Genomic DNA, 13,732 nt, shown 5'->3' on the forward strand with positions numbered 1-13,732 from the left:
TGTGAAACTTTAAACGGAGGAAGTTTGAGAATTATTTTTGTTCAAATTTCTTTTATCTTTCCTTGCATGAAAATAGAACAAGCTTCTTGCTCTGTCACTTTCCACTCCTTACCCATTATTTTTAGTAACCTTGTCAGTGTCAGATGCTGATCGAATGCCTTGGGACTACTGCCGCATAATTTGTGAACAGGTTGGGTGTATAAGTTGGTGAATAAGTCGGAGTAGAGCAAAGAACAAGGGCCAGAGCAGAGAAGAGTGATTCTATTGGCTCTGTGGAGTAAACTGACCTTTAAGTAATCAGGCAAACAAACCAAGTCACTGCAGTGGAGCCCGACACTGTGAGACACTCAATGAACTACTACTGACAAACTGAGTTTCCTCACATCCTCGTCGGTAACAATGCTTTGCCTCGGTTTTTCTACCAAAAAAAAACAAACAAACCCAACAGAAACCCACTTGGCTCTGATCAAAGGAATAGCATGGGAAATGTAGTTCTCACACAGTGCTATGATGATAGTCTCTTTTCAGAGGGGTTTTGAGAGTACATTCCCACAGCCTGGATTTGACTTTCATCTCTGGAGATGTAAAAAAGGAGGGTTTGCCACTCAGTAAAAACAACAGCTGCCGCTTAAAACAATAGCCCCGGCATCAAACAAAAATGGGAACAGGGAGAGAGTGAGGAGAGCGGGTGAGTGTTAGGAAGACACTCAAAAAAAAAAAACCTCCCTGCCTAGAGATGAAAACTCAGATTGTTCAAAAGTCCAGCGCCTCCGGCATCTTTCATGTTCTGGTTTCTTTTACTGTTTTTTTTTCACTGTACCATTCAACCTGTCTTTGTTCCTCATTATCAGTTCAGAGAACATGCCACCTGGTTTAATAGGCAGAAATCTGGTTAGCAAAACATCTGCAGACAATTTGGTTGGAATATATTGCACCTCCTGTTCACCTGGTAAGTCTCTTTGCCCAGTCTCTTTGACATTCAGACCAAGCAAGGCAGACACCTATGCTAAAAGTCTTCAGGGTATATCCTGTCTGACACCAGTTCTGACGACCGATCACCCCTTTTTTACACTCCTAAGCTAGACCCCCTGCCAGCTACAAGCCCTGTTTAAACTGGGTGGAGAGCAGCCAAGGTTCAGCCAAAACAAGTGGGAGGTGTGTGTGTATGTGTGTGAAAGAGAGGATTTACCAGGAGGAGGGACGTCTGTCAGGTGAACTGGAGAGGGAGCGCCTCCGGCAGTGCGACGAGAAGCTGCGAGAGTCAGAATGAGAACAAGAACGAGAGCGGGACCTGCTGCTAGTCCAGCAGAAAGGCCTGCTGGGCGAGAGGAGGAGTGAGGAAGGTGGGGACACGGAGCCTCGTGAAGGGGAGCAGCTGGATGGTGGAGAACAGGAGGGAGAGCAGGGGGGGCAGTCAAAGAGTAGGTCCAGAGGGGTGCCCTCCCAAGGACAGAAGAAGCAACTCTCACGGCCCTCGCCCAGCTCCAGCTCACCATGGAGTGGCAGGAACCCTGGATGCAGATAGCTGGAGCCAGGCGGCCTCTGGGAGTAGTAGTCATTCTCTACCTCCTCAAGGGACTGAGGGGCTGCAGCTTTGTTTGGTTTTCTTCCTGGTTCTCTCTCCTGACCACCCTGGCTATAGAGGGCTTGTAAGGGGTGGCCAAAGTGCTTATTGAGCTCTGCTCTGATCTCCTGGTCGCAGAGGAGCTTCCAGCTGGTGGAATAATAATGCTGTTGGTTCCTGTCAGTAGTGACATCTTGTGAGGGGATCTGGGTGGTTTGTGTAAGGTTTTGCTTCGCTAACCCCTGGACCCGGACAGCGTCTCCATCCACAGAGGCAAAGTCCTGCTGTTTAGCCAAAGGACCAGATGAAGCTGATGATGGAGAGCACAAAGATGAAGATGATGAGGAGGATGGTGGCATGGCTGAGTCCATACATCCGACATGCCTGTCCTCCACTGTGCCTGCAACAGGTATGGGCACAGCAGTGGCACCTGGGGTGATCATAATTTCTGATGCTGTAGTCACAGTAACAGTGGCTGTGCTGCCGTCCTTCTTAGCGCTAGCTGATGCCTGGCAATAGTCATGGTCACTGTAGCCACGGCACGCAGCCCGCTTATTGTTGCTAGTGCTGCGATGCTCCTCAAGGCCGCCCCCCACAGTGTGTTGGGTGGCAGAGTAAGGGAGGGCAGTGGACGCTTTGCTCAGCTGGGCATAAAGCTCAGTCTGTTCAGGACCCTTTCTGGTGGGGACACCGCCTAAGGCACCTGGGGCCAGGGCCAGAGTGCCGTGGCCCAACTCGCTCAGCCTGGCTCTTTTGCATGCCAAAGCCAAGGAGGAACATGAAGATAACTTGGTTTTGAGCGATGCTTTGAAAGGATTCTCTTGACTGGCTTTGTGTGGGGGCGTGGTAGGTGGTGTCAGACCTGCAGAGGAAAGAAGAGACAGAGGTTGGTGAAGAGGTTGGAGGCAATAAAATGAAAATAGTCATAATGCAAATTACCCCAAATATCCCCTTCTCCCTGCTCTCCTCACTCATCTATAACCTCCCAGGTCAGGTTCTGGACAGTGGACACAGATACATGTCTGATTAAAATATTCACTTTCGCTTGGCCTAATCCTGATCTCTGTTTTATTGAAATCTTGACAGATTAATGCAGCGCCTGGTGAAAGCTAATATTGTGGTGCTGTAATATGGATGACTTCCATTGTCTTTCCCCTCTGACCTTGGAAAGATCCCTTTTCATGAGAGAAAAGACCTTGCAGAGGACAAACGTAATGCATCTGATGAAGAAAAAAAAGCAGATGTATCACATCTCTGTCCACCTCACACAAAGTGTCTACACTGAAGAGCGGCCAATTCATCTGAATAAAGACCTTTTTCATCGGTCTGAAAGAACAATCCATAGCATGTGCTTTTGTTTGTCATGCTATGTCATGGAAGCACAGGAAGTACTGGCAGAAGGGTTGTCAGTCCCCTCTGATGTCACGTCCCTACTGCTTGCAAACCCCCACCCCCACCTCCTACAGATTTACAGTCAGACAGATGGCACTTATATGGGAAGTCCTGAGATGAGCCCTCTTTATAGCATTGTTAATGCACTGGCACAAACAGTCGCCACTCTCATTCTCTCATTCTCTCTCCTTTAATCCCCGTATTCCCCCATCTTCTCTCTTCCTGTCTGTCATCTTCCCTGGATCAATCTCTTTTTCTCCCTTTCCATCTCTCAGCACCCTTTCCTGTTTCTATCTTGAGCAAAACAAATGTGCCCACACACATACACATGCACTCCTCACTAAGAGTCTCTCAGTGGAGTCAAACTCAGGCACTTTGAAACACCTACGCTCTCCCCTCTTCTTTGCCTTTCTTATAATGCACATCACTCTTCCCCTGCTGGTGAATTGTACCAAATGACAGCTATTAGTATTAAATCCAGAGTATGCACCAGGAATACAGCTCTGCAAAGAGAGTGCAGGAGTCTGATACATAAATATGCAAGTTTCTAAAACCACTCACTGTTTGGAATGCCTGATCCAACAGCTTATCATCCTACTTATTATCTGGATGTGCCTGTAAGTAGGACTGCAAGCCCACACTCCCTTCTCCCCCCCTTTACTCCACTCTTTCTCTTCCTTCTCTCAATGCTGATATAGACATATACATGCATTATGCCAATGAAATGAGCTATGAAAAGGAGAAGACAGAGAGGAATAGGGGGTGCTACACAATGCCTGAGGAACTTCTGTTTCGCCAATGAAGCGCCATCTGTCCAAAACAATGTGTGCATGGGGTCATAAACTAGGAGCCATTAGCAATGGGTTGAAATAAATCAGAATTAGATAAATATGTGCCTCTCAGTCAAACTTGCTAGTGATGGATGATCCACAGACATAAACACCAATCACAAAGCCACTGGAGAGAAAACGATGAAGCAAGTGAGCATGACAGAAAGAAAAAGAAAGGTTTTATTTTTTTTTTCTCATCTGGCTATAAATTGCAAGGAGATCCCAGAGCAAATAACAACTTCAGGCTTAAACAGTTGATCCCCCAGTAAGTCAGGCAAATAGCAACACACAGACCAAGTCGGTGTCATGAGATACAGTAATTAAAGGCAACACGGCAGCACATGCTAAATCTATTAGCTTGACAGGCACTAGGCCTGAACAGTCAGATCCCAGGACATCTCACTGCCTGCTGTAGGCTCACTATACCTCTCTGAGAAATGTCAAGGAAACATGCAGCCAACAGTCCAAGTTGCTATTATTTCACATAATCTGGCTTGGCCCAAGATGTACAGATCTATTAATCAATCTATAATTCAATTTATCTTTCTATGAAACTGTTATTACTACAACTAGAATTCACCATAAAGGCATAAAATAATATATTATTGGCAACAGTTCATGGCTAATTCCATTACTGTGCTGTCTCCCTGCAGGTGGAGCATTGAACTGCCCTCCTGGGGAACTTCCATCTGTTACTGATAACACCAGCATAATCTCTATTGTAGTGTAATGTTACTCTAAATCTGCAAAGGACATGTAACACCGGAGCTAAAAGCTTTCACCTTCACTCACTGGGATCTATATCCATCTGTGTCATACAGCACTCACACAGACTCGAAGGCTAATCCCCAAGTAGGAAAAGGGCTCAGTATCCTGGAGCTTTCTGGACTCATGACTTTCCTGCTAATATTCAATCCTAAATTTACACAGGATTGTGGAGTCAGGTGACGGCCTTAATTTGAAAGTTGTTGTAAAAATGGATGCAGTGGGATAGAACGGGCGCCCAGATTTGGCCACAGGTCAGACTCAGCCACGTGCAGTAAAACAGAAAGAAATATTAACTGTGCTTGATGGCCCAGATCCGGAAAGCTTACAACCCAAAAGCATTAAATAACACTTTGAACAAAGTCAAAAGGACAAGGGGGTGACCTCTTCAGGTTTGAGGTGTCACATATTTCCACCCCCCAACAAGAGCTCAGTAGAAGGCGGAGGGGGCAGGCATGAGGTACGTATGAGGAGAGTTTCCTCTGCTGGTAAATGAATACTTGAGGAGGCTAAAGGGCAGTGATTTTGTTTTTACTGACCTTAAATGATTAATTTTGGGGTGGGGGTTACTGACTTAATTTTGCACAAAGAGAAAAAGAGATTTGACCCCCATTAATGCAGCTTTTGCAGTGTTTTTTTTTTCTTGTAGTTGCTTTTGCCCTATAACTTTCTTTTCATGCAGTTAATTATAACTCAGATAATGTCAGTAATCATGCTGAAAAATTCTCAAACTGACTCCACCTAGAAAACAGTCTCCTTTGGATATTTGCTCTCAGATCAGCTGACCCGATCACCTGTATGTCGAGAGACTTAAGAAACCGAGGCACCGATCATACTGGCAAAAATGAATTACACAGCAACGCCAATTAAGACACTGACATTTAATTTTCCGTTTGATGTGTAGACTAAGCAAGCTGTCAGTCAGAAAGCATTAGGATTTGATATAAGAAGAGAAAAAGCATAATAACTCCGTAGCAGGAGAAGGGAGGTGGGGGACAATGGAAGGGGTGGACTAATAAACCCTGAAGAGCTTGGAAAACCTAATCAATACTTGGGTACATCAAAATGTCCTAGTATGCTTCCACCTTGAACTTTGAACTGTGATGGAGCTATCAAGATGCTAACCCATTGCTAGCTACAAGAGGGAGGTAGAATAGTCTGTTTTAAAGAAGTGTGCTCACCTGGGGTTCCAGTAATCTCCACACTTAATGTGCGTTCAGTGGTTTTGTTCTCAAACGGTGATCCCTTGTGGTCACTGAAAGACAAAAACAAGTGCTACATGTTACTTATCAGGTGAAAGCAAGAGTCTAAAAGCTTTTGTGATCTAAGAAATGGGAATGAGTCACAAAAATGCCTCAACTTGGATTCTAGTCGATATAGTTTTCTTTGACTTTGTCTTTTGTCTGTGGTTTGTTGTTGCTTTTTTGCCTAGAATAAGGTGGAAAAACTTCTCACACTTACTTTGGAGACTCTGGGGTCAAAGGAAGTGGCAAGGTGGTTGGTTTGGCTGCAGAACACAAAGGAGCATGGGTAATTATTGATCTAGATATAACACTCATGGCAGAAGAGAACAGGTCCACATTCTGCAACAATTAACCTCAAATTGGCTCATTAAATGCAAGTATTACTACAGAAACACCCATCCCTGGTTAGAAAGCATCTTTATGGTTACTACTGTACAAAGCATGTGCTTTTTAGATTGACCCCATTTTAACAATTTATCCTCTTTAGACTGTTTACTCTGTGAGGCAGGATGAAGTGATGGTGTTTCACAGGTGTCTGGACAAAGATGTACCCCGCTCAAGACAACAAACAGATTGAAATGGGAAAAAAAAAGACAGAGAGACGAGGTCAGAAACAAAACACAAGAGTGGGTGAGCTCCTCCCTGGACAACAATCATAACTGCATGCACCAACAGCAGAGAAGGGGAAAAAAGAAGAAAGAAAGGAGAGTCAAGGAAGCTTGTGCAGTTGCCCGAGGCTCTGGCCGACTTGTGCTCCAGCTAAGGGAACGTGGCTTTAGTAGCATGACGTTAAAGAGCAGCACCTGGGCTCTGGGTCTAAATGCACATTCAGCACACTCAACTCAATCAGCCAAAGACTGGGGTCGACAGGAGTCGACTTTATGACTACAAAATGTACAGTAGCAAGACCAGCTCACCCCTTTTCCCACCCCCTCTTTTTTTTTTAATGTCTCTATTTTTAAATTTATAAGAATGCCTCTGAGACTAGTGAAAAGCATCGGCCAGCAGGCTGTTTTTTGTCATTGTTGTTTATGCCCTCAGATCGACTGTTACATTCAAATTAGAATTGGAGTTAGTTGTGAAGTCAAACTGGGAAGTGGTTAGAGCAGGAGAGGGAGAAGAGAGCAGAGATAAGGCCAGTTGGGGGGGAGGGTGCAGTCATGATTACCTAACAGTGGATGGCCCTGGTCGTCGGGGTGCTCGCTGAGTGCCTGCCTGTGCTGGTGGCCCAGCCCTTGTATGATGCAGGGAGGGGTGGGCTCTGCAATTCTAGTATTTGGGAAGAGTGGGTTTTGTGGGCCCTGTGAGAGCACCGCTGCGGGGCTGCCCATGACATGGTCATCATCATCGTCATCATCATGGTTAGCATCCTCCCCATAGTGCCATGGGCTTAACCGCCCCAGCTCTAGTCCAAAGCCCATGTCTAGCCCTGGATCCAGCTGGCTAGCCCACCTTTCTAGGTCTAAGGTGTGAAGTGCCAACAGGGGCCCTGAGTCAGGGTCTTCAGCCTGACTTACACCCTGGTTTCTAAGTTCAGTCGTTCCTCTGAACTCTTCCTCCTCCACCTCTGAAACAGCCAGGACTGGGCTCTTAGACCTCCTACTTGCTAATTTGCTCTTAGTACTGTGAAAAGGGGTGACCATAGGTGGGAGTAGGTGAGGCTGATATTGAGCAGGCCTCCGTTTGGAGGTGAGCATCTGGCTAAGTAAAGGGTGACCAGGCTTCTCCTCTCTTTTTGCAATAGTCACCCAGATATGCCTATGCGGTGCATGGCTGGCACCACTACTGTTACTACGGCCTTGCCTGCCAAAGCCCACACAAGCCTGAGTGGCGCCCGTAGCCTCTCGGCAATGCTCACAGCTGTGACTCACCTCTCGGGGAGGGAGGGAATAAGAATGCATATACCTAATGAACCTAGCAGCGGCCAGGCGGCCCACATCGCCTGGCGGCCTTCCTTCTTCACTGGACGGCACATGCTCCAGTTTGGGGCCGGCATGGCCACAGGTGGAGGTTCTGTGGCCAACAGGGACAGAAGCACCCTCGGACTCCTCAACCCTGTCATCGCACCTGGCTGGTGATGCTGCTGTGGCGGCGGCGGCTGCTGCTGCTGCTGCTGTTGAGATGGCACAGCCGACTTCTTCTTGGAGGTGGTGGAGGAAGAGGAGGAGGAGGTGGAGGAGAAGGAGGAGAATGAGGATGTGGAAGACGAGGATGGCGAAGAGGAGGAGGAAGAGGCGCCAAGACCCAGGCCACTTTTGTCCCTGCTATTGGCACCACCCCACGTGCTCTTGGCTTCACTGGCTTTGGTGTGGAGCAGGATGTCATCAGTGGCTGTCAGGTATTTCAGCAGCTCAGTGCAAGGCCGCCTCACTGGGCGGTTCTGTTGGCTAGAGCCCCCTTTTGTTTTGCCATTCCAGGGGCTCTCCGTCTGTCCAACACAAAGAAGGAGAGAGAGAAAATTATTTAGTTTGCTTAAATAAAAAGTTTTGCTCACTGCTAGCAGTACAGTGCAGTGGATCCAGTCGTGATAAATGTTAAGTGCTTTGTTTGGCACTAAAATAAAAGCGGATAGAGATGGTGCCAAGGAGCGACTCAAAGAGTGACTGAAATGGCCTGTGCACAGTGGTTGTCCAAATGTCTGGGAGGCGATGGTGGGAGCGCAGTCCACCCATCACCTTAATTGCACGGCCCTCTGAGCACCACCGGACCACTCTGTATGTGCACCATGGCCTCCGGACGTCCTCATTCGCTGTGCTCCAGAAATGGATGGCTCAAAGGTTCAGTATCAAAATAGACTCTGTGAGGAAGCTTGATGCACATGTGCCACGCAGTATGCCCCCCATACAAATGCTTTTAGGGAAAGCATAAAAAATAGGGATGTCAGACATTTTCCCAGACAAGAGCAAACGATAAATGTACTGCAAGCTTTATAATGACACTGATCGTATAGTAGGACAAATTCTGACATGAAATGGAAACAGATTACTGAAACTACACATTTATTCACACTTAGAAATGTATGATACTGACTGGATTTAAGCTTAATCAACCCTAACCCTTTAGAAAAAAAAAACTCTTTGAAGAGCTATCTAATGAGAACATCAAGTCTGATATTTTGATCTTGTCATCTCAAGGCATCAATCTCACTGCAAGAGTGCCTGTCATTTTTTCCCCCCCAAACAGGCGCCATACCAAGGCGGATAAGTGGTGGAGCTAATGAGACAACAGTGCCGATGCTGCGCCTGGAAAGCCCAACAGCAATCAGCCTGCTTTCATTATGAGATGGCCCCCTGGGGTAGCAGACTAGAGCAGTAGCCTAAAATCTTTTAAAGGCAGTCACCAAAATAAGAAAAGAGTGAGAGAGGGAGGGAGAACACGAAACGAGACGGTGCAAGAACAGAGTAAGAGAGAGAAACAAACACTAACAAAAATGTGTATACAGTAGTGCATGTATTCTCTGCGTGTCTTTGTGTGTCCCTACCTTGACGACAGCAGGTGGTGGTCTGATCCGGTGGTTGCTGCTGGCTGCATGGTTCTGTGCCTTGCCACCTGTGTATTGATTATAGCTGAGCTGGGAGTTTGCGGGTGCCAGAAGGAGCTTCTTCAGCTGCGAATGGACCCAAACAGAACAAGAGAAAAGTGGTGAAGGAGGGGGAGGGTTATGCATGGGTTATGCAAATTTTCTTTCAATTAGACAGCTTGTGCTTCGTAAATGCAGAACCAGAAGAGACTGATACTGCAGTTAGAAAAGATAAAATCACTTACAAGAGCTATTTAAACGATTACAGTTTATAGTATGTGACAGCAAAAGTCAGGTTCTCTTCTTCCTGTGCAGGTGTTTTTGTGTACACAAAGTCAGGCTTCTTTAATGTGACTGAAAAAACACACCCAGGCATGTGACTGAAGGTCATTCGGAAGTGACCGGCATGGAATTCAATGGACTACAACTGAACATTACATTTCAGGTCAAAGCTGCTATGCTAGAGAAATGCCCAGATGGTATAGCTAGGTGTAAAAAATAACACAAAGGTGAGCTGAATTCTTATTGAGAAGGCTGTCTTTTTGCCAGAATAGATGACTCGGGCATGGGGATTAGTTCAGACCCACTGAGACAAGGCAAGATGAGATGGGTTTCTTTTTTCTCCCACTTTCATTATGTGCTTGATCTCAGGGCCTGTGGCACTGTGTCAACCATAGTTGGCCCCAACACAGTGTTTGTATCATTGAATTGGCACCACAATAGAGCTGTTATGCAATTAGCACTGAGCAGCAAACACACTGATCCATTCCATTTACTGTATTTCCCATCTCCCTGCATCTGCATCTCTGCATGCTTTCACTAAATGTGGAGTACAGTCAACACACTGTGGGAAATATAGCCCAGTGTGGATTTAACAGACAAATGACCACTTTTGGTGCTCACACTTGTTAAAGAGTCTTATCTGGTGTCTGCCGTGAATCTGCACAAACAGTGTGTAGGGTTATAGATCATGCTTCAGGAACCATGGAGTGGTGTTGATGGTGGGAGTCATGAGAATTAGGAGCTGTTGGTCTCACCAGGGAGGGCTCCTCAGGCTCTGGGGTGCGTGGTGAGCCGTCTGGGGAGGAAGAACAGCTCCGGTCACTGGCATTGGTCACGTCCCCATCTGCCAGGGCCTCAAACGAAGGCAATCCGTCCTCATCCACGGGGATGCTGTCCAGGGTCTCCGTAAGCACTGCCAGCAAGTTGGCCTCATTTTCTTCATCTATCTTCTTAGAAGAGACAGAAAAAATAGGACATTTTAGACAGGGAAAGTTGCATCTCTTCATTTTCTTCCATGGAAGTAAAGGTGGTGGGTGGCTGCATGCAAGTTTTTACTGTTAAGACTTTTACACAGTTTTTTTTTTTCCACCAGAGTTGGCTCTATTTTGGCAGCCTTTTTAGAAACAAAATTCTCTCCATGTGCAACTGAGTCATGCCTGTCACTCATATTTTAAGCATGCAGCTTACTGGACCAAAATATCTCCCCCAAGAAACCCATTACCAGGACTGACAAGTAGCAAGTATCTAGGGAAGACAGGAATGGGTTGGGGTGGGTTGCAGTATACAGGGTATGTGGGGTAAAGGAATCTCTGACAGAAGTTAACTCTCCTCTCCCTTCTCCCAAAGAACTGAGCAATGATCAGTGAACAAGATGTTTGCAAGCAATTCCCAGATAAGGAGAAATACCACCTGCTAATGCTAAATAAATGTGGTATATTTATAATGCAGGCATGACAGCTGATGCTCACAATGGGTGGGAAGTTACCATCAACATTTCCTAAAAAAAAAAAAAAAAAAAAAAAAGCTTGTTCTTGCCACTCAGCTCCTCTTTGATGTGCCACAGGAACCATGTGTTTTCTGTAGCTCACTATTTAATAGTTTAGATTATGACTGCATGTGAGAAATAAAGAGACAGATGAGTATGTAGACATGAATAGTGAGGAGGGAGTGAAAGAGAGAGGTGTGAGCTGCCAACTACCTACATGGGAGGTTTATTGAGGATAATAACTATGCATGCATATAAAGGAAAAAACAGCAACAGAGAGAATGTACATAGAAATTAAGAGTGTGAGGGATGCAGCTTGCTTGACAAAGGTGTGTGTGTTTGCGTGTATGCATGGCTGTGCCTTTGCGCAATGACAAGTGACAACAGGAACTCTAAGTTCCAGGCCCATAAAAGCCCAGGGGACTTTAAGACAGCGGAAAGATAAACAGCGTCATCACCCTGGGACATTCTGTGGCCAGCCCAACAAGAACAAATCCCTTTATGCACATGGCAGGATTATCATCTCTCAGCAACGGTGTGTGGCCATCATTATGCCGACGGGGCCGCCAACCTTTCAGATACCAGCAGTATTCCTCTAAGACTCAAAATCCCCATTTGCAGCTTGTTTCTGTACACCCCAATGATTTTACACAATTACACCCACTATGAACTGCACTTCTGGAGCAGCTCTGAATCCACCAATGAGTGTGTGGCCATTTCAATGCACCCCCCTCCACTTTTCATTTACAGATGACACAGATATCTTGGATGTTCAGTTAGCCAGCTAACAGTGAGGAAAAAATGTTAATCTGATGCTCATTGACTAGATTTTCTCCTAACAACATGAGCACTCAGTCATTATTAAAAAATGATAAAGGGACATATTTCACAGAGATAACACGACGTGAACTGGGGCCATGCCACATTGGCAAGCAAATGCCTTGCAGGAAATTGCTGTGTATGAGGTGGCATGCTGTTTAATTACTTACAAGGAGCTTCAAATCCACTGTGCTGGAACCTTGTGCTACTGAAATGTTCACCATTTTTCAGCATTTCAAGTTATTACCTGAGCACTAAGCGGGCAGGTATTAACCTCTGATAAAGCTGGAGCCTTTTCTTAGCACCAACATGCATCCTTGCACAAGAAACTGGAAGTAGGATCATTTTAGATAATCACAAATGAGTATTTAATGAGCCAGCCATCTGTTTAGGTCCAACCTCACCCACTCTTCATGCAGTGCTGTATTTTAGCGTGACTCTGTTCACCCCTCAGACCTATACATTCTGTAGAAACTGCAGTCTGTGCTGCTGTGCCACATTAGGTTCATTAAAAGTTGACAGCAGTGTACAAGTTTCATTATGTCATGTTTTGGGAAGGCTTGGGGAATTTCTGAGACTGTAGAAGGCACCGTTTCAAAAACCTCCACCGTTGGAAAGCTCCCACAGGTGCACTGTATTCTTGAAGACAACCCAGAAGGGAGCCTTATATTCTGAAAGAGACACTTGTAAAACCCCGAGTCGTGACGATCAGCCGCTGCTCTGGCTCTAGCGCACACAGCCCAAGTGCTGATCTGGGGGTAAACAGCAAATCTCAGTGACAGTTTCTGCCCTGCGGAGAGCCTGACCTAGTACCCCTGTCCAGGAGGGTGAGCATTTCCATGCCAGCTTAAGGACCACACCTTGCAGACCTTTGCATCAATGACTCACTTGTCCCTTGTATATTTATAAACACAATCTCTGTGTGGGTGGACTTCAGGAACTATGGGACCCAAAGGGGTGACACCAGGAAAACCTGGCAACCTGCTGATGGCCGTGTCCAAGTATATTGATTACTACAGCAGCTACTGACAGGAAAAGAGGGCAGGAAGAACAAAGAGAGGAGAAAAAATATCTCAGCAGGAGCACTTTCTCACCCATCCCGCTTAATGGACCTCACAGAATTAAAGAGATCTTAACAGTCCTGGGCTAATTGTGGGATCACAATATATTAACCCCGCTCCAAATCTAAAGAGTGCCATTTTGTGGCTGTTTTATTCCAAATGCTTCAATTAGCCATAAAACATGCTGGCAAGTGCTGGCAGGGCTCCCCCTCCCCTCCTTCACTCCACCCTCCCCACGCTGGAGAAAAGAAAGCCAACTCCAGTTGTTCATTATTAGGTGAGGCCCTTTTGTTATCACGCAGGCTGTCTTTGAGATTGTCCTTGCCTTTAACTGTTTTATTGAGTTCCACAGTGCAGCATTGTGTTCCAGGAGATACCATTCATCAGCTGATAACATAAGGTGAAGGTGCTGTTTTAAACAAACACTCGCTTCCCAACATTAGGGCAAATAGCCAAATTAAATCTGCTAATTGCTTCTTGAAGATTCCAAACTCCTGAGCAAATTTGCCAGGGATCAAATTTTAACAAGCTTTTTGGGGCAATGCATCATTTATATGCTAAAAGGAACCAAATGTGTTGTGCAAGTGCCAGGACGATAAACCTGATCACTGAATAACAGCAAAATCAAATTTCAACAGACTAAGCAGCTCCATTGTTTTCTACAAATGAGATGAAGAACATGTGACAGACGCTCTGGATGTGGGAAGATAAAATATCACCTATTAAATGGGTCATCGAGTATTTAAAGTACTGTTTATTTTCAGTCTCT

The 13,732-nt window shown here is 45.8% G+C and overlaps 1 protein-coding gene across 7 annotated transcripts in view; it reads right to left on the reverse strand.

Annotated features, from left to right (window-relative positions):
- The window catches only part of ppargc1a (peroxisome proliferator-activated receptor gamma, coactivator 1 alpha), a 237,216-nt gene that overhangs the window by 7,665 nt on the left and 215,819 nt on the right, over positions 1-13,732 (reverse strand). For 5 of the 7 annotated variants that reach the window (XM_020611447.1, XM_020611446.1, XM_020611450.1 and 2 more), the window contains exons 3-8: positions 10,353-10,547; positions 9,277-9,402; positions 7,863-8,223; positions 6,013-6,058; positions 5,733-5,806; positions 1,190-2,426 (exon numbers count right to left, since the gene is read on the reverse strand). In XM_020611447.1, the coding sequence (XP_020467103.1) occupies positions 1,190-2,426; positions 5,733-5,806; positions 6,013-6,058; positions 7,863-8,223; positions 9,277-9,402; positions 10,353-10,547 (2,039 nt within the window). The remainder of the gene's footprint in view (positions 1-1,189; positions 2,427-5,732; positions 5,807-6,012; positions 6,059-7,862; positions 8,224-9,276; positions 9,403-10,352; positions 10,548-13,732) is intronic. The other 2 variants (XM_020611448.1, XM_020611451.1) reach the window with 1 other exon arrangement.

Source organism: Monopterus albus, unplaced genomic scaffold, assembly GCF_001952655.1.
Source record: "Monopterus albus unplaced genomic scaffold, M_albus_1.0 scaffold113.1, whole genome shotgun sequence".
Lineage (NCBI taxonomy): Eukaryota > Metazoa > Chordata > Actinopteri > Synbranchiformes > Synbranchidae > Monopterus > Monopterus albus.